General features: G+C 45.6%; 1 protein-coding gene across 1 annotated transcript in view; it reads right to left on the reverse strand.

Annotated features, from left to right (window-relative positions):
• The window catches only part of GYPC (glycophorin C (Gerbich blood group)), a 41,047-nt gene extending 25,331 nt beyond the window's left edge, over positions 1 to 15,716 (reverse strand). Inside the window, exon 1 of the mRNA XM_065413432.1 lies at positions 15,318 to 15,716. Within this exon, the coding sequence (XP_065269504.1) occupies positions 15,318 to 15,351 (34 nt within the window). The 5' untranslated portion in view covers positions 15,352 to 15,716. The remainder of the gene's footprint in view (positions 1 to 15,317) is intronic.
• Positions 15,717 to 20,974: the final 5,258 nt, after the last annotated feature.

Consider the following 20,974-nt stretch of genomic DNA (forward strand, 5'->3'; position numbering starts at 1 on the left):
ACGTCCTTTGGGGGGCTCAGGAGAGACAGGGGACTTCATGCCCTTGACAGCAGAGGGAGAGTGGATCCCATCTGTAACTGCTGCTCTGGCCTCAGTTCTGGAATAGTCTTTATGGGGCTTGTGATCCCTGTGCTCTGAGGGCAGGGCCCGGAGAGCCGGTTCTGCATGGCGGTGGGTCCTTTGGCCCTATATCACTTTGCACCCAAAGAGCTGTTGCATATGGCCATGCAGGAAGTCCGCCAAGGAGCAGTGCTCCAGGTTGCACTGGCGCCCTGCCCTCCCCACTAGGCGGCGCTGTTGCAAGGGTTTGTTTCACGAGCCTCCGCTCACACTGAAGTCGGCGGCAGAACTCCCAATAGGGTTAAGCTCAGGCAGTTGAATTGCTCTCACAGTAAATACCTACCGTGTGTGGCTGTACCTTACTGAGATGCCTCCCTTGGAAATTTTATCAACAAAGCTTAAAGGTGCTATTTGGCATCAAGGCAATTGTTACACTCTTAAGACCTACTTCTACTCCCACTGAAGCCAGGGGTAGTCCTTTCCCGTCCCTCCCCCCACCTTATTTCAGTAGCAACAAGATCTGATCCCTTGTTTTTGCTGAGCAAAGGAGGCGCTGGGCCAGATCCTCAGCTGCTGTACATCAGCATAGTTCCTACACCGACATACAAACCAGCAAAGGCTCTATCCCATCATCCTACGCTATCTGCAGTAGAGACTTCAAACACCCTGAGCTCAGCCTCTACACCGAGAAACTGCAAACGGTGGAAAAGAAAATCAGTTGTCAAGCTGGGTAGAAGCTGTCATTAGGAAGGCTCTTGTCAGCCATCCTGCAAACCTCTTCCTTTGCTGTTTGCTGCTGAGTCAGCTAAAAGCTGCAGACTAATAGCATACGTCAACTTTTCTCAAATCTTCCTCCGGTGCGAGCTTTAAAGGAAAGCTACATGGGAAATATGTGCTGGGCTGCTATCCTTTACACAGAGATGCCTTGTACGCTGTCACTTCTAGATACACCCTGGTTGGAATAACTCCACGATGGGCTAGGGAACAGACGTGATGAATGTATGATTAAGGGAGGTAGCGTTGGGTGCAGTTACAGTATCTGCTATATGCAGTTTGGAGTATATTCCCTGTAAGAGAGAGGAAGTTATACACTTAGGTGGATATTTCAAAAGTCACCTGTGGAATTTGGATGCTTATTTCCCATTAAAATGAGTAAGAACAGGCCATCCAAGTCTCCATAGCATCTTTGAAAATCTCCGCCTTAAGGAAGAGGGGCTTGATCCAAAACCAGGGAAATCAATGGCTCTGGGTCAGCCCAAGTTTAGCAAGCGGAGCTGGTTTACTGTAAAAGTTCTATTTTTACTGCATCCTTGAGATTAGAGAGACAAGGTGGGGGAGGTAATGTCTTTTATTGGACCAACTGCTGCTGGTGAGAGAGACAAGCTTTTGAGCCACACAGAGTTCTTCCTCGGGTCTGGGACAGTTCCTCAGAGTGTCTCAGCTAAATGCAAGATCAAACAGATAGTTTCGCATTAGTAGTTAATCCTTGAGATTTGTCCACCAAGGCACGACTTCATTAGATATCCAGTGGTCTTCCACTTTGCACCCACATTGTTGTGCATGTAATCAGCATCAGAATAAATGACACATTTCCACCCAGTGTTGTTTGCACCCGCAAACCAGTTAGCTAAATGCCTCTATTCTTTTGCCTGCACCTGCAAATGACTACATCTTCGAGATTGTGTTCACAGTTGAGTTCACCTGCAAAATTGCAGGTGTAATATTATTTTCTAAATGGACAACCAACCTAATTCTCAATTGCTGAGGGACAATCTCCACTCATTGATATATTTTGCTTTCCACAACCAAATCTCTGCACTTTTCCTGAGTGATGTACCCGAGTATTCAGATTCTAATGTCTAAACTGTATTGTTAAATCTAAACACCTCTATTTGGGTTATTGCTGATTATGTCCTCTATGTATCATATGACTTTTAAAAACTAACTTTATATTTGTGGCTAATCTAAGCACTATACCCAGATGTACAGACACTCTTTTCCCAACCTTTGTATTATATTATTTTTTTAAACATTAACTTTCATATTTTTTTAAAATCTATTAGAAGCCACGTTAAAGATCCTCTGAAAAGAGCGCTGTTAACACAGAATTTTGTTGAGAGCAGCTAGGCACAATCTTGTTCATTTTTAAATTCTCCAGTGGCAGAGGAGTGACTGGTCTGGTTTTATCAGATGCACATCTGTTGTACACAAGGAGTGCTTGCAAGGCTCAGCAGTGGGGGTTGGATGTCAGGAGATCTGAGATTTAATCCCATCTCAGCCATGGGTTTGCTGCATGATCTTGGGTCCTTTTTTGCATCTGGATTTCTCCATCTGTAGAATGGGGTGAATTATATGTATCCAGTATGTTTAAAGAACTAGGAGTAAAAGGTGCCATGTGAATAGAGAAAAAAGTGTCAGAGTAGTTACATATCTGACTCTCCTTCCCGTTGATTAAAAAAAAAAAAAACTACAAAAGAAAAGGTCCTTTTTTGGTGACGAGGACTGGTCTTGTAGTAGGCTGGAACTCAGGCTACATCTACACTACAGGGGGGGGTCGATTTAAGATACGCAAATTCAGCTACGCGAATAGCGTAGCTGAATTCGACGTATCAGATCCGACTTACCCTGTTGTGAGGACGGCGGCAAAATCGACTGCCGCGGCTCCCAGTCGACGGCGCTTACTCCCACCTCCGCTGGTGGAGTAAGCGCGTCGATTCGGGGATCGATTGTCGCGTCCTGACGAGACGCAATAAGTCGATCCCCAAGAGATCGATTTCTACCCGCCGATTCAGGCGGGTAGTGTAGACCTAGCCTCAGAAGAGATGGCTCCAGTTCCTGGCTGTGCCACAGACCTCCTGTGGGTATGTCTACACTGCATTGTAAAGTCAGGCTCAGACTCAGGTTTGAGCCCAAAGCCCTCTTCCATCCACACCAGAAATCAGTCTGACTCAGGCCAGAACCCCTCTGGATTTGAGCTTGCAGATCCTGCTGAGGGGGGTGGGTCAGAGTCCCTGTCTCATTGAGACACCGCTCCACGCCCTGTGTGGATGCAGCTCAAGCCACAGACCTGAACCAGAAGGTCTGCATAGGGCAGTGTGGACATGTTAGCAAGGCTGTGAGACCCAAGTCCAGCAACTGTAAACCCAGGTATACAATGCAGTATGGCCACTCAAGGACAGGCCTTGGTCTCTGTCGTGGCTCAAAGCTCTGAGGTTTTACTACCCATAGGCATCTCGTGCCTGTGTTATACTCCGCAACATACCCATTCACTGATTCATGCTGATGCCTTTCTATTCCTGTTTTCAAAGTTACTTCTGACTTACAAGGACACTATGCGCGACTCCTGTGGAATTAATCATGAACACAATCTTTAAGTACAGGCCATGTGCTGTGGGTACCCAGCTATGGTTGCAATTACACCCCTGACAAAAATAGTCCTGTAGAAATGCAAAGAGACGGCTAGGATTTCACCTCTGCGGGCTGCGATTGGCCACCTCTGGGTAGCTGCCACCATGTGTAAGCCGCGGTGCTTATCGGCAGACCGGTTAAAGAGAGGGCATTCGGTGGTGCTGCCTCATTTATTTGGGAGACGGTCCGCTGAAAAGCAGCACAGTTGAGCAGACACATGGAATCCATGCTCCCATCTGCTCAGTTAGTGCCTATAGGGGAAAACATGACACAGGGTCCACTTCCTGCATAGATAATGTTGTTAACAACCCAAGGCAGAATGTATGACCCTCCTCTTAAAGGAAATGTAAGCCAGGAAGCGGGGAGGGGGCGTTTTTTTTTTTTTTTTAAACCAGCACTGCACAATGGAACTCAATCTATTCCTCTGCCTCTCCCCCATCCCCCAGCATTCATCCATTCTGTATTGACTCAGCGAAGCAGCTCTCCAAGCAGCCACCAAGCCCCCTCCTTGTTGCTCCAGCCAGGCACGAGTCCTATGACCTGAGTCGGAGGCTATCAGATCAAAGGCTGTATTCATCGAGAGCGAAGCTGATTCGGGGAGGTAACCAAAGCGCAGAGGGACTTGGCAAGCAGTTTTGTCCTCGGGTGTGTGTGTGTGTGTGTGTGTGTGTGTGTGTGCAGAGTTCAAGAAAGTCCTGAAGAGCGTGGGAGGAGGAAGACAAGCCTTTGACACAGTTTCAAGCAGCATGATGGGTTCCAGAAGGGAACGCAAGGGTCTTTTACAAACGGGAGGTAGTGACGTGCAGGAGGAATCTAAAATCATTCATCTCCTAAGTGCCATTCATTCCGGCTGATCCAGGGAGGTGAGATTTGCTCCTCCATGCCCCGGCCTGGGCTGCAGGGAACATTCACCCACAGGGAGAGCTGGCTGGGGTACCAGAGCCATCCTCTCTCAGTGGGGAAGCATCTCTAAATCTCTGTCAGAGCCTCCCCCTCTTGGACTGTGCTGGCCCCTGGCATGTCCCCCACAGCAGAAGAACAGCCCCAGTTAGCCTCCAGAACTCTTTCTGTCTCAGCCAGGGCCTGGCGGAAGGCAAGTAGGCCTTGAGCTGAATCTAGCCCTCTGAAGCAAGCTAACATTAAAAGGGAACCAAGATTCCAAATCAGCCAGACCCTGATCCAAAGCCATTGGGAGTCAGCTCAGAGTCCAGGAGCTGATCCTCAGCTGGTGGGAACTGTTATAACTGCACTGACGTCAATGGAGTTGTAACAATTCCCCAAGTGAACATCTGTGTAGACTTAAAGGTTCGACCCTCTCTAAGCTCGAAAGCTCGTCTCGCTCACCAACAGAAGTTGGTCCAATAAAAGATATTACCTCCCCCACCTTGTCTCTCCAATATCCTGGGACCGACACAGCTACAACAACATGGCATAACCCTCCCTAATGCCTTTATTTACCTGCCAAGACCTCAGGATAATGAGCCTAAGCTTTCCCTGGTGGAGACAGAGCTGTGCGGAGAACGGGACTTCCGTTTTGCAGAGGATTTTGATATTTTGAAATTTGGTTTTGTTCCAATTCACAGTGAAAAACACTAAAAATGACTGTAATCAAGTCAACCCTTAACCTTCTCTTTGGCCTGGTCCACACTACCCCCCCACTTCGGACTAAGGTACGCAAATTCAGCTACGTTAATAACGTAGCTGAATTCGAAGTACCTTAGTCCGAACTTACCGCGGGTCCAGACGCTGCAGGCAGGCTCTCCCGTCGATGCCGCGTACTCCTCTCGCCAAGCTGGAGTACCGGCGTCGACGGCGAGCACTTCCGGGATCGATCCCAGAACATCGATTGCCTGCCGTCGGACCCGGAGGTAAGTGTAGACGTACCCTTTGCTAAGCTAAATTGAGCTCCTTGAGCCTATATTATCTATATGGTCTAGGAAATATTTAGCCCTGCCATGAGTGCAGGTGGTTGGACTAGATGACCTCTTGAGGTCCCTTGCAGTCCGACGATTCTATTGGCATAAGGCATGATTTCTAATCCTTTAATCGTTGTCAGGGCCCTGCTCTGAACCCTCTCCACTTTATCAACATCATTTTTGAATTGTGGGCACCAGAACTGGACACAGGGTTCCAGCAGTGGTCACACCAGTGCCAAATACAGAAGTAAAATAACCTCTCTGCTCCTACTGGAGAGTCCCCTGTTTATGTATCCAGGGATCCCATCAGCCCGTTTGGCCACAACATCACCCTGGGTACTCATATCCACCATGACTCCCACATCTTTTCTAGAGTTACTGCTTCCCAGCATAGGGTCCCCCATTCTGTAAGCATGGCCTACATTCTTTGTTCCCGGATCAAACCTTTACATTTAGCCATATTTAAATGCATATTGTTTGCTTGCGCCCCGTGTACCACGTAATCTAGATAACGTTTTTAACCCATTTACTGTGTGCCGAGTTGATTTTATCCTGTTCCAGTTATTTAAACAAAATGTCACGTAGCTCCAAGTCAAACACTTTCCAGAAGTCTACGTATATAACATCAGCACTATTACCTTTATCATGCAAACTGGTAATCTCTTCAAAAAAAGATAGCAGGTTAGTTTGACAGGGTCGATTTTCCATAAACCCATCTTGCTTTGTTTTAATTAAATGACCCTTCTTTAGTTCGTTATTAATTGAGGCCCATATCAGCTGCTCCATTATCTTGTCTGGGATTGATGTCAATCTGACAGGCCTATAATTACCCAGGTTATCCCAATTACCCTTTTTAAAAATTGGCACATTAGCTTTCTTCCAGTCTTCTGGGTCAACATCTGGGAACCACACCTGGACCGACATAGCTAGGCAGACCTACCCCCATGTAGACGCAGCTATGTCGATTGAAAAAATGCTTTAATCGATGTAACTACCTTAGTTCAGGGAGACGGTGTTCTTACAGTGCTGGAAAAACCCCTTCCATCACTGTATGTGTCTACACTAAGCGGTTAAGCCAGCATAGCTACACCGATGTAGCCAAGCTGGTGTATTCTCCTTAGTGTAGACACTGAATCACAATTTGTTTCCGGGTCAGTTCTGGGGTGATGCAGCTACTTACCACTCTTTACTCAGCACAGACTGTAGTTACAGTCGAATCCTACATGTATACTGCAATATGCAGTACTATAGAACTTCTGCCTCCATATGCTTATTTACCAGAATGTCAATACCTTACTGCAGCATGGCTGTGTGGCCTCATGGTTAGAGCCCTGGATGGGGGCTCCAGAGACCTGGGTTCTAATCCCAGCAATTTCACTACCTTGCTGGGTGACTTTGGACAAATTAACTCTCCCCCGTGCCTCAGTTTCCCCATCTGTAAAATGGAGTTAATGATTCTTTGTAAACTACTTTGAGAGCTGCTGATGAACAATGCAATAAGAAAGCTAGGTATTATTCTTATTTAAAATAACTAAGCGTGATGAGACTAGGAAAAGCAAACTAGCTCAAAGTGCCGTTTAGAATCCCGAATCCAAAAGCAAAACCCGCTGGCAGGCAGTGAAAATGAAAGGGAGCCTGGTCAAGATGAACTCTGTTAGTCCTGCAACACAGGGAGTAAAAAATGCCCCAGAATGCAAAGGAGAACTCCTACCTTACTGCAGGAAGAAAGTGGAGATGGAGAGATTTTCTGCTGTAGAGTAAACTCCAGAGACCAAGACAGAAATCTTTGGAGAAGGGAATGGAGGCAGGAGAACTCCCAAATGAAAAGAAATTCTAGGCTGAAAAAGGAAGATTTATGTCTTCCCAGCATCTGGTCTTGGCTTCCCTTCCTTTCTTCTCACTTCTGAACCTATGGAATGCCCTTGAAGGACAGGAAGAAACAATTCTTCATTAACAGTTATGATCTTCACAAGAGCCCCCAGTTTGGATGTGGCAGAAGTTCCCTAGGAGCTAAGAGAGGATGAGATTAGAAAAAATGGGAGGCTTACAGGGGAGCAACAAACCTCAGTCGACTGGACAGGCAAATCAGTGGTAGGGCTAAATCAGGAAACAGATGGTTCAGAGATCACTTGAAACTCCATGTGGTCACTCCATGATGAACACGATGAAAAATTAATCCTCTGCTGCCCTCAGCCTGCTATGCAATGGCCAACCAATTGGGGAGCAGTAATAATGCCAGCTGACATAGGTGACCAATCACAGCCTGAAGAACAAATCCTGATATTCTAGTTTATTCTGGTCATTACAACGTTTCCAACTCATGATTTTATTGCAAGGCTTGCAAGCACCAGCTCCTGGAATAAACAGATTGCAGAAGAACCTCAGCTTTCATTAAAAAATGAATTTCTAGCCCTCCTGGTTGCCAAGAAAAGCTTGAACGTGGGCCTCAGCTGAACCCTAAAGACTCCAGAAGGAAAACCGGCAGGAAAATAAAAATAATTCAACATTTATTTTTCGAAAAAAGTCTCATGATTTTCAAGCCAATCTCCTAATTTGTTGAAGCCTGACTCCTAATATTTGACTGCTTGGAGTTGGTAATATTATTCTTATATCAGGGGGTAGCCGTGTTAGTCTGTGTCCACAAAAACAGCGAGGAGTCTGGTGGCACGTTAAAGACTAACAGATTTATTTGGGCATAAGCTTTCGTGGGTAAAAAAAACCCACTTCGTCAGATGCATCTGAAGAAGTGGGTTTTACCCATGAAAGCTTATGCCCAAATAAATCTGTTAGTCTTTAAGGTGCCACCAGACTCCTCACTGTTTTTATTGTTCTTGTAATGTGCTTTTTGTCAATGAGCTCATATAGTAACTTCGGGACCTGCTTCAATTATCTGGCATGAGTTGTTCAGCCACAAAGCGAAGCTATTAATCATATGTAACCTTTCAACAAATATTTAGACATGCACATTTCAGATGCTAAGTTGTTCATAGACTGTACACCTGGACTACTCATTATTTGCTTTATGTGATAGTTGGTCACATGGTATTGCTCCTGCTTCTTGATTGGATAACTGAAAGTTTTGAATAAGTAACAGAAAACAAGCATTCATATTTGCATGAAAATACAGATGTTGGCATGGACAACACAACCCCATTTGTGCAAATATTTGTGAATAGGGAATAAGGCCTTGTCTACACAAGGGAAACTGACTGACAGATATTCTGGAATAACTATTCTGCTATAGCTATTCTGGTATAATTTACCTTTTCTGGAATAACTTCCCTATGTCGATACTCTATACCAGAATGAAAGTGATTTCATTCCAGAATAAGTATTTTGCTTCCAAAGCAATTATGCTGGAGTAAAGTCAGCTTTATTTCAGAACAGAGTTTCCAGATGGGAGTTATTCCAGAATAGTTATTCTGGAATAGTTATGCTGGTCAGTTTCCCCATACAGACAAGAAGCAGCATGAATTTGGTTGACATAAACAGCTGTTTGAGATATCCATGTTCAGAAATGCTCTGTGTTCCATGGTTTGTAATAGCTCTCTAGGGGTCATAACACAAGCTGGCGATCACTAGAGTGCCGCATGGTCAAGCCACACCGTCTCCAACCACTGATGCAGCCGTGGTGGTCACCAGTCTTGTGACTGGTCCACAAACAATTTCCATTAACTTCATTCAGAGTCAAGCATGAGCGTGACCAGCACTTTCTAATCCATAATCCTGGTCTTTGACTTCTGCTGAGGAAGAAATTATTTAGTCTTCCTCAAGTCATTTCCATTTATTGCTCTTCCTGAGGCCTTTTTGTTTGGAGGCCTAGAGACTGTGCTATTAAGGATGCTAATATACAACTGGCTCATATAAAAATGTTTAATATTTCCATGTTATTTTCTACTGTCTTCTTTACACAGCCTAGAATCTGATTTCCTTCTTGCTGATTTTTTTTTAAGTGACTGTTCATTGACCAGATGACATCTTCTTATTTTTTACCGTTTTTTAGAGGCATCTAAGCTATAAAAGGGAAAGGTGTGAGCATGTGGACGTTGGGTGGCAAATAGTGTCATGAATAGGGAAATAAAACATGAGAATTGAGAAGGATACACACATACATTGAAATAACAGGAGTACTTGTGGCACCTTAGAGACTAACAAATTTATTAGAGCATAAGCTTTCGTGGGCTACAACCCACTTCTTCGGCCATTTGGTAGGTTCCATGTACTAAGTGACTAAAAGATATTCTCTGTTTAAAATCAGTATCTATATCAGAAGGCTTTGTAGGTCTTCTAGCTTAGAGGGAATACACACACACACAAGAGCTGGTATTGACTCTGCAATATACGGCCTGTCACATGTTCTCTTTTATAATGTGGACTGTCCCATAAAGTAGGACATTTTAAACATGAGCGCTGCCATTAAGAAACTGAAACAGTCGCTTATCAGTCACAGGATGTCATGGAGCTGTCTCAGGGTCTGCTTGAAAGCCCCCCTGCAACTTACTGATAAAAAGCTTAACTCCATCTCAGGGCTTATCTGAAGAAGAAAGAATTAGACCCTCATGAAATAACAGGGTTTTTTATAAGCTAAAAATAAGAGAGCAAGAGAGAGAGAAATCACTTAAAAACTTTATAATACAGCCGAACGAGTTTAACCCATTTGCGATTTTCAGCTAAGTTTTCTGCTTCATCAGGAAAGAACCCCATTGTGAAACAGATGTCAAAAGAGAAAAGATGTGAGAGGCTGGTCTCTTTCGTAGATTAGAAGATTAATTAAAACAAAATCACTTAGTCAAATGTCTTACTGGCGAAAACACACACAAGGCATACCACTGCGTGTATGCAATATGAGAGTATGAAATGGATAATCACTTTCGATCGGACTCTGGTGTGAGCTGGATGATGCTGATTCTTGGAGAAACTCACGGAATATGGATCTTATTTCTGCCACACAATGCGATCTGCCAGCCAGCTGTTTTTGCACTGCAATATCATTGCTGAACGTGGTTGAATTATTGGTTGCAAATAAATTATCCAGCATAGCCTTTAATTTTTTCTATTCATAAATCATTTGCAAACCAATCCTGATTTCTGCAAATGTCATCATTCCACTACCAGATAGTTTGCAGGAACAGCTATCAGCCTGCGGGTAAAATTTTCAAAAGTACTTAAGTGACTTAGATAGATAGATAGATCCTATCTATCTAAGTCCTCTTTTCCAAAGTTTCATGGGACTTAGGAGCCTAAGTGCCTAACTCACTTTTGAAAATGGGACCTCAATTTCTATCTATCTATCATCTGAGCAGTGATGGATACACAGTATTCCATGAGAGCCCAGACGGAAAGATGCAGTGATAACAGCTATGTGACAAGGTTACGATGTGCCATGCAGTAGTGCTAATAGGCCTATGAATTTAGCTAGTTATAACCTGGATCATTCAAATCTGCTGTATAATATTTGTTTTAATTGTCGGGTGGCAGAGTGATCCCGATAAATGTCAAGGGTCATGCACTTTAAAAAAAGCAGAGTGTTATTTGCATGGGTATTTTTTAACCTACATTTGTGTGTCCAATTACTGCAATTTCGTACATATATCAAGTCTTTGCATTTGCACATTTCCATATAGATACCTATGAAAATGGGCACAATATAAGAGCCTACATAGAATGGACTAGGTATATCCAATTTACATGCAGAGTCATGATAATCATAGAATCATAGAAGATTAGGGTTGGAAGAGACCTCAGGAGGTCATCTAGTCCAACCCATTGCTCAAAGCAGGACCAACAAAATCATCCCAGCCAGGGCTCTGTCAATCTGGGCCTTAAAAACCTCAAAGGATGGAGATTCCACCACGTCCTTAGGTAACCCATTCCAGTGCTTCACCACCTTCCTAGTGAAATAGTGTTTCCTAATATCCAGCCTAGACCTCCCGCACTGCAACTTGAGACCATTGCTCCTTGTTCTGTCATCTGCCACCACTGAGAACAGCCGAGCTCCATCCTCTTTGCAACCCTCCTTCAGGTAGTTGAAGGCTGCTATCAAATCCCTCCTCACTCTTCTCTTCTGCACACAAACTCAGGCACTCAATTTCACATGCAGTTGTGGGTGCATTTTGGGCCTTCTCTTTTAAAAAATGGGGTCAGTGTAATCCTCCACGGTTCCTGACTCATTAAATACTTGGTGCTTAGCAGAGAAGTACCAGGGGGTAGCCGTGTTAGTCTGTATCCACAAAAACAACAAGGAGTCCGGTGGCACCTTAAAGACTAACAGATTTATTTGGGCATAAGCTTTCGTGGGTAAAAAACCTCACTTCTTCAGATGCATGGAATGAAGTATGTTTCCTTACTCAATAGCCTCCATTCTTATTTAGAACTTACTGTTCCAGACAGGGCCTCCACTGATGAGAGGCAACAAAATCAAGTGTAGGTCCAAGTCAGCAGATTGTCCAATGAAGGTTCGTCAGGGACTGACTGTGGCTTTGCCAGAAGCCCCGAGTGAAGGGCAAGAGACCAGCTGGTGACTCTGGTCCTTGAGTTTCCCCTGGCTCCAGAAGGGAGTTCAGGCACTAGCCCTTTGCCTAGCACTTCCCCCTCCAATCTGTGCTGGATGGTGCCTTGCATGGCAGCACCAAGGCTCCAATCACTCTACACTCAGCACAGGATAGGAAATAGCCTCATGGAAGTTGTTCTCCCCTTTCTGCTGCTCCACACAGCCAACGTGGGGCATTAGAGGCTGCACCCTTAGAAGCATACACCAGGCTGGTGCTCAAGGGCCTGTCCCTGCTGAACACCTTCAGCTCCCGGTGAAGGAGATGGGACCGGACAGAGTTCAGCAGCTTCCAGGATTGATCCCCCATTCTGCAAACCCTTACTCCTGCGAGTAATCCTCACTCACACGAGCAGTCATAGAATCATAGACTATCAGGGTTGGAAGGGACCTCAGGAGGTCATCTAGTCTAACCCGCTGCTCAAAGCAGGACCAACCCCAACTAAATTATCCCACCCAGGGCTTTGTCCTTCAACTCCCCTGAAAAAGTTTAGCAGGCCCGGGCTCTACCGTGGAACTGGACATCTCCAGAGTCCAGGTTAGGTTTTCTAACAACAATCCACATGGTGACTGTCTACACCCACTGCCTTCTTGGGGGGTGGGGGAGGGATATGGGGAAATCTCATGGGCTGAGTATAATAAAAATAAGCATAAGATAACCAATAAACCGATGCAGATGAAATACACCGTTGCAGGGATGTTCACAGCAGTTCAATAATGGCTTCACCACGTGGCACGTAAAGGAGCCATGATCAGAAGAAGAGAGGTAGAGGAATATGGGAGGAAAATAAATTCTCTACGTTCATAAAGCTGGGAATTTTAAAATGGAAACATTCCTCTTTCTGTTATGCTCTTTCAGGACCATCAAGAATATACTTGTATACAAAGAAAGAGTGAGTAAAAATCCTGTATCATTCATCAGTAAATGCAAGAGGATCACCAGAGCACCCTAATAATTAGGTTACCCAACACCATTCTAGCAACCTCACAAAACAGCTGTTACCTGGCATCCCCAGCCAGTATCAAAAAATTAGTATAAGATTAGTCGGATGTATTGCTGGTGCTTTATGGATATTTGCACCAGCTTCAGTACTTTTTATTTTGCTTATCAAGCCATACAACTTTGCTTTGCCAGACACAGTCCCTCTCTGCTAAACATCTGTTGTCTGTGCTGTACAGGACCTCTCAACACATTGAACTTTAACGTCTCCTTGATTAGAAACTGACTGGTGCCAACGCTACTGGATTTGTGCCAGGAAAACAAAACAGGCCTGCATGGAAATAATGCACTGAACTTGCATATGTAGTCACCAGAAGGCTTCCCCTTTAATTGAATTTGGTTCCTATTTTGTTTTTTAAACAATGTGGATCACATTTACCATGATGCAAACTGAAACAGGATACAGGAACATCCTGTCTGAATCTGCAGGAGAAATTGCATTCAGAGAGTTGGAAAGCAGACAGCGACATTATTTCAATTCAACACTAGGTAAAGGGGCGCAAGTTTTGTATGTAACCATCTATAGTGTATGGTTGTAAAAATGGTTTGCAGAGTCTGACATGGTCAAAAACTGAGAACTCCTTCCTAGATGTTACCGAAAACTAAATGATTTGATGTATACAGTTGTTTTCTCATTCTATACTGTTGTGAGATGCTGACACACCGAATTAACGCTTTAGATAAGTCAAATGTCAGGCCTGATTCTTGAGTTCACTTTCGCCACTTTTAAACTGGTGTCACTCCTGATCTACACTAGCACAAGTGAGATCTGAATCATGGCCTGAGAGTCCACTCCTGAACGCCTTAAGCAGGCAAAACTCCAGAGTTAAGCTTGGGCCTTGGGGTTTCTACATAAGCAACAACACTGCCCAATCAATAATGTGCATTTCAGCTAATAAGTGTAACTCCGCCATCCCACAAGACATTTGAGGGCAATAGTTATAAGTCAAAAAGAACAGGAGTACTTGTGGCACCTTAGAGACTAACAAATTTATTAGAGCTCTAATAAATTTGTTAGTCTCTAAGGTGCCACAAGTACTCCTGTTCTTTTTGAGGATACAGACTAACACGGCTGCTACTCTGAAACCAGTTATAAGTCATTTACATGTCTGAAAATAAGTGTACAGAAGCTCCCAGTCACCGTAGTGTCTTCTAAAGTGCCAATCTTTGTTTTTTCCTTCTACTAGCAGTGAATAGGCTTAAATCTGGTCAAAATTACTGGAACCAAAAAAAAAAGATGGAGGTGATTTTTCAGCCTTTAAGTTGGTTTCTACTTGTAAAAAGACCCCGGGGCCAATAAAAATCTTTGGCTAAAATTCCAGTGATTCTTTTCAATATAACATTTCTGCTCAATCCATCTATCTCATTCAAAGCTTGAAAACCATTGTCAATTTCAAATTTCCTATAGACCAGTTCATCCTACAGCAACCCTGGGACCAAGAGTTGAGGGTGGATCTTTTCCCAGCACTCCCCTCTGTGTTGTGCTTTTTATTACAGGGATCTACTGTGAGGAACAATTCCGTTTTGGTGGGTTCATTACAAATATGCTGTGACGTTACCAAACTGGTTATATTTCAATTAAAACAGCAAACCTCTTCCAAAGCCATTCTCTGGACTGTGGGTCACAGTCTGCTGTCAGTTACACCATTGAAACCCAAAATGTTTCCATAGATGTCGCTGGAGTTACTCTAGATTTGCACCAGAACAGAATCTGGCCCTCAATTTTTTAATATTACCCCAAAAATATTCTACCATGGGGTGATTAAATGGCATGGTCACTTGAACTCCCTGGGCCAAATTCTCTCCTGCACCACTCACTGAAATCAACAGAACTATGCCAGCATTGAATTTTCCCTCCTATAACGTTACTGTGAGAAAACCATTCAGTTGCCCTAAGACTGTGTTTCTAAAGTTCCCAAAGCAAACATGCATTGTAACTTTAAATATAGACTGACAGTTTTTGGCTTGCATCTCATATTACATACAGACAGCTTGGTGTCTCTAAATACAAGCTAGGCAGCACCATTAATATCTCAGAAGAGAGACACTAAGCCTTCTGAATGCTCTATATTTTCATTCCTTACGGGAAAAGCATTTACTTTATATTTTCTCTAAACTTGCACTTAGAATGAAATGTAACAAATTTTCATATGCTATATTCAGGAATTAAACTTTGCAGAGGTCTGTTTCGATTCTCTCTGTAACTTTCAGACAGACAGACAGACACAGAGAGAGAGAGAGAGTGTTTCATCGATATCTCTTTCCTTTAAGGAGACCCCAGGCAATTTGTTGCAGAACTTGAACTGTGTTTAAAAATCATCTGGTTAAACAACAGACTTGTAAATTCACTGTTACTGCAGGGAGGGGAAAAAAATAGGGTACTCACATGGTGATGGTGTCACATTGTTTTGGTCACTCATAATTTATGCCTTCAGAAATGCCTTATTTGTGCTGACTGTTTTTTCCCCCTGTTCAGAATCGCCGGCTGGATTAAACAGAGCAGCTAGAAAGGCAGGGAAGAGACCAAGGACCCAGGAGAATGCAACACTTGTTCAGACACTCCTTGCCGAGTTCCTGACCCCTTTGCAACTGGAAAAGGAAACAGCACATGTGTCATTCTCTTTTGCCTTTCCAGCTCACATGAGCGGGGAGGGGCCCCCACTTTCAGATAGCAGTAACTGTTTTCAAGTTTGACGTATCCCAGCCCCTCTGCCTTCCAGGAACTTTGAATCTTCAGCAACAAGTAGAAAGAAAATGCTTTTAAAAGTGCTTGGTTTCAATCACAATCCAGCCTAGCGTCCCGGGCCAGTTACCAGCCCCATGGATATTAACCCAATGGTGGATAAGTCACTGCCAAAAAAGTGGAGGAATGCAGGGATGATTTCACAATGGGGTTTTCAAGTTCCATTCTGGCTTGCAAGCCTCTGCCCTGATATTCTAATTGTCCCTCTCATTTAACTGGTATAAATCAGGAATATATCCACTGAAATCGAAGTAGTTACACCGGTGTAAATAAGAGGCAGGATCAAGCCAGTGATTAAGACACTCGGCTTGGTATTCAGGAGAGTGGGATTTAATTCCTGCTTCGGCCACACATTTCCTGTGTGACCTTGGACAAGTATCTTAGTCTCTCCCTGCCTCAGTTTCCCATCTGTAAAATGGGGGTGATAGTACTTCTTACCACCTATACCTTTTCTTTCTTGTCTATTTAGATTATTAACGCTTCAGGCAGTGTTTTTTTACTGTCCGTACAGCACCTAACACAATGTCTTATCTGGGTTAAGGCCTCTAGGTACAAGGAATTCTTAATTAATTATTATTATTAATAATAATAGTTCATTAGAATCAGACCCAAGTGGTTTTGTCAAGAACTGATCAATCCTCAGTTCTCATGGACCGTGTGGGTCAGTATGAATTCACAGCATGCCTTCGATGTCAACAACATAGTAACAGTTTGACTCAAAGTCGGGGGCAGGAAAATCAGAATCAAGACTGAAACGCCCCCTGTTATGCACAGGTGTTGCAGCTTGTTTCTGTTAAGCCAGCAAAGTGCCTTGCTGCTAAATGCACTGCTATGTACTTGGCTCACAATATTTATTCTATAACGGTGGAGTGGGACGTACATGACAAATCTAAATAACCCAGCCTTGTTTGCGTGCACCGATACGGTAAACAACTCATATCAGCAGCATTTGCAACGGACTCTCACAGTGTTTAGAGAACCCTCGAATACTCCCTGGCATGCAGATCACAGCAAGGCGAGGGCCAAAGGGACAAAAAGTCCTGATGTGACTCCACTAGCTTCCATAGAGGTACATCAGTTTATACCAGATTAAGGTCTGATATAGTGTGGACGGACACCTGTGAATGAACGGAAAATACTGACTAGAATTCTGTTTGCCATTGTGTTCTGCTTCCCCATTCTACACCTCAAACACGCGGCATGCACAGAGCATTCTGGATCTACACAGAGGGAAGGAAGGAGGCTGAGGTGCTGACAGGCAGGGGTGTGTCTACACTAAGGCTATGCGGTAGCATCATAGTGTAGATGCGTCCTACGTCAGTGAAAGGGGTTATTCTGCCAGGGTTGCTAATCTGCTTCTCTGAGAAATTCTTCCATCCCCCTGCCTACACCGGGTGGTGAGTCAACCTACCTATGTCACACAGGGCGCAAACGTTTTCACAGCCATCAGCAACGTAGCTAGAGCAATCTGATTTTAACCGTAGATCTGGGCTTAGCTTCAGATCCTACCTCAGTTCCCATCCTGAGTAATATGTCTGGACACGGGGGAACTCTGTTGTGAGGAAGGAATCTGACCTGCCAGGCCACAGCTAAGCCAAAGGAATGGAAGATCCCGATATCTATCTAATTTTAGGCACTTACCGTTAATCATGTTTATTACAGTAGTGCCCCAGGGCCAAACAAGAGCAGGACCCCATTGTGCCAGGCACTGTACAAATAGAGTAGTGGACGGTCCCTGCCCTGAAGGAGTGATATGGTCCCCATTACTGTAGTATCTCACAATGTTCTTCATCATGTTTGCTCTAGTTATCCTCATAACACCCCCGTGAGGAAGGGACCTGCTATTATCACCATTAATTTTATAGATGAAGAACCGAGGCAAGACTAAGTCCTAGATCCTCAATGTATTCAGTCTCTGAACTACCTCTGAAATCCATGGGAGTCAGGTACCTTTGGAGGCTCTGAGCATAAGTGACTTCCCAAGGGGGCACACAGGAAGTCAGTAGCAGAACAATGAATGCAATCCAGATCCTCTAAGGCAACAGAGGTCACCGTAACCACTAGACCAGCCTTCCTTTCTAGTGGATTTTCTAGCCCCACTTCCTGCTTGTCCGCTGTGCTGGGATCCCCTGTAAGGGTGCGGGGCCCACTTTGCAAGGCCCCTGGTGCCCTGTTCTCAACCGCCATGGAGCAGAACCTCAGCGATTCTGCTGGATGATGGACCTTTTCCATCCACCAGTATGGGAAGGGTCTGAGCTTTAAAGTGGAGAGAGCCCGCCCAGTTCCATAGCACTTCCCGAAGAGTCTGGGAGAAGAATACTGAACATAGAAAGGCATAGTGTTCTCTCTCCCTCTGACCCCAGAGCCAACGGCTTGGAGGGGAGCAGAGGCAGCGGGGAAATAAGAAGCATGGAGGGTAGCGGGGGGAATCAAACCATATGATTGGCCATTAATGTCTCCCGTGTCTGAACCCCCCTCTCACCCTTACATCCAGTGGCTGCTGTAGGCAGTGAAAACTATATGGAAGAGGGCAACTAAAGAGTAGTTTAAAGCCTTTTTTGGTCAAAGGTTACAGTATTTGTCCAGAAGCATCCAATCTATCCGATAGCAAAGGGATGTTGAGAAGCCTGCATGACGGCCTTTCATTGGCCGATACCTCAGCCGCCTTGGCCCACATTGTCTCCATTAACCCAGAGAGGAAAGGGCAATTTAACTGATTTTTTTTGCCTCGGTGGAGACATTTGTTCATCTGTCCATCTCTGAAGCCTTCAGATCCTTCCTGAAAATATGGAAACAAAATTCCCTGTTTGCCTGTGTAGCGCTTTTATCCCAAAGGATCATAGAGCGCTTTACAAACTATGTGCCACTCTATTGTAGAGGGGTCACACTGGTATGGCAGTGGCGAAACACACACACACATCTTTGACCATCTCACCTGCACTCTGCCCACTAATCTACCGGCATCGGAACTACTCCTAATAGTCCATACCACCAAACAGCTTCATTTGGCCTACATTGTTTTAAATTCAGTCTCCTTTATACCACTGGGAAAGAGAGACCACAACTGTTCCTATTTTCCAGGGAGCTTAAATGACTTGCCTAAGGTCACGCAGGAAATTTGTGGCAGAGCAGAGAATTGAAAATAGATCCAAGCTAGCACTCTAACCACTGCACCATCCTTCCTGTGTTTCATTCACCTAAAATAAGCCCCCAAATAGCCAAAGCATGCTGAGGACTCTGGAACATGTCTGGAGACGGGCACTTTGCAGAATTCAGGAGTAAGTTGAGGACTACATTTTTATCAAGAATATTTCACGCACAAATGAGCTGTTAAATCAGAGGCCGAGTTTTTCAAAACGGTGCTCATGGAAGACAGTGAACATCTCACTAAGTCCATTTTATGTGGCTGTGCAGCTTACTGGGGCCTTAAAATGGGAGCAAATGGTCCCCTAAGAATAGCTGCCACACGGAGGGCCATCCTGGCTGGTGCAGAGAGGCAGTAAGGGCTGCAAATGGCCATGCTCCCAGCCCTCTGGTATAGGGTGCAGCTTAGGGGTGGGGTGGGGAGATTGCCAGAGTCCACTGGACTATGAACCTCTCTTCTTCTCAGGGCCCAGAGGAGGCCATGGGAAGCACCACATCAGCTAGAGCAGCCTTGAGGCTGTTCTAATTTACCCCAGTGGCCAAACAGGCCCTTGCAGGGCAGCAGCTCAAAGCCACTTTTGCTTCCCCCCCGCCCCAGCCCCTCCTCCCTGTTCCAAGTGCAGCAAAAGAGTAACCTGAGAATCAGGCTATCACAGGCCAGCTGGGGATCAGGGGATCAGGGCTCAGCCTTGCCTGGGGCATAGCAGTTATCCGCTGGCTGATCCTGAGTGGGTGGCTTAATTACATTAGTGATCCTAGCTGTGAAAGGGTCAGGGTGGCCAGGGGAGTTCCCTCTCTCTGGGAAGGACTTGCAGAAGGTCGGCAGGCAGGCTGGGGAGAACCACATGGGGCAGGATAGGCCTGTAAAAAGCAGAGAGGTTCCTGGAAGAAGCTTATAGCTTCATAGATTCTCTAAGCCTGGAAGAGACTGTTATGTTCATCTAGTCTGACCTCCCGCATAACACAGGCCACAGAACTTCCCTAGAATAATTCCTGCCGAGTTCCCAGGGAGGGGAGGCATTGGGACTAGAAAGCAGGGCCTCCTGGGAGACTGGAACTCTGCAGTGCCCTGGAGTAGGGGTGTAGAGTCAGGGACTTCATTGTCATCCGAGAGGGGCTAAAGGATCATTTGTTTGGATGTTAATTTGGATTCTTTAGCTGGACTTTCGTTAGTCTGGAAGGGGACTGAACTTAACCGTGACATGCCTGGAGTGCTGGGCCTTGGAAGTTTTAAACAGGGGTCAAGGCAAGCAAGTAGGATGAATGTAGGTGTAGACGTGGTACATTTCAAATTTCTCTCTGTGCCGCCCCGATCAGCTCCAAGGAGAAATCGGAGAGCCAAGTTTGGTCCATAGAGTTTAAAATGAAGGATTGGTATAATAGTAACAATAAGGCGCATATTCCTGGGCTACTGAAGAACTTTGGAGGTGGCTGAAAGAATGACTTTTGATCTCAGACCTCACTAATGTATCTCATGTGAGTACCGACAGCCTGCACATCCTGATATGGTTTATTACGTGAGAGCTAAATTGTGCCTCCAAAAGGCACAGCCCAGCTGGAAGAAGGCACCAGTTAAGGTATAATCAGGGCCGGTGCAAGGATGTTTCGCGCCCTAGGCGAAACTTCCATCTTGCGCCCTCCCCAAGCCCTGCGGCAGCTCCCCCCCCGCGGCAGCTCCCCACACACCCCCTGGCCCGGGGAGCCGTGCGGCAGCTCCCCACCCCAGCTCATCTCTGCTCCACCCCCTTCCCGAGCCCTGCGGCAGCTCCCCCCCCCCCCCCGCCCTGAGACACCTCCCCCACGGCAGCTCCCCACCTCCCGCCCGGGGAGCCGTGCGGCAGCTACCCACCCCAGCTCACCTCTGCTCTGCCTCCTTCCCGAGCATGCCGTCACTGCTCCACTTCTCCCGCCTCCCAGGTTTGCGGCGCCAATCAGCTGTTTGGCGCCGCAAGCCTGGGAGGGAGAGAAGCAGAGTGGGGCGGCGTGCTCGGGGAGGAGGCGGAGCAGAGGTGAGCTGGGGCGGGGAGTTCCCCTGCGTGCCGCCCCCCCCTACTTGCTGCAGGCGGCCCTCCCCGCCCCAGCTCCCTCCGCCTAAATGCCGCTGCCGATCGGGGCGGCCGAAGATCCGGCTCCTGCGGTCGCCGCCGAAGAAAATG

This window comes from Emys orbicularis, chromosome 11, assembly GCF_028017835.1.
Source record: "Emys orbicularis isolate rEmyOrb1 chromosome 11, rEmyOrb1.hap1, whole genome shotgun sequence".
NCBI classification, from domain to species: Eukaryota; Metazoa; Chordata; order Testudines; family Emydidae; genus Emys; species Emys orbicularis.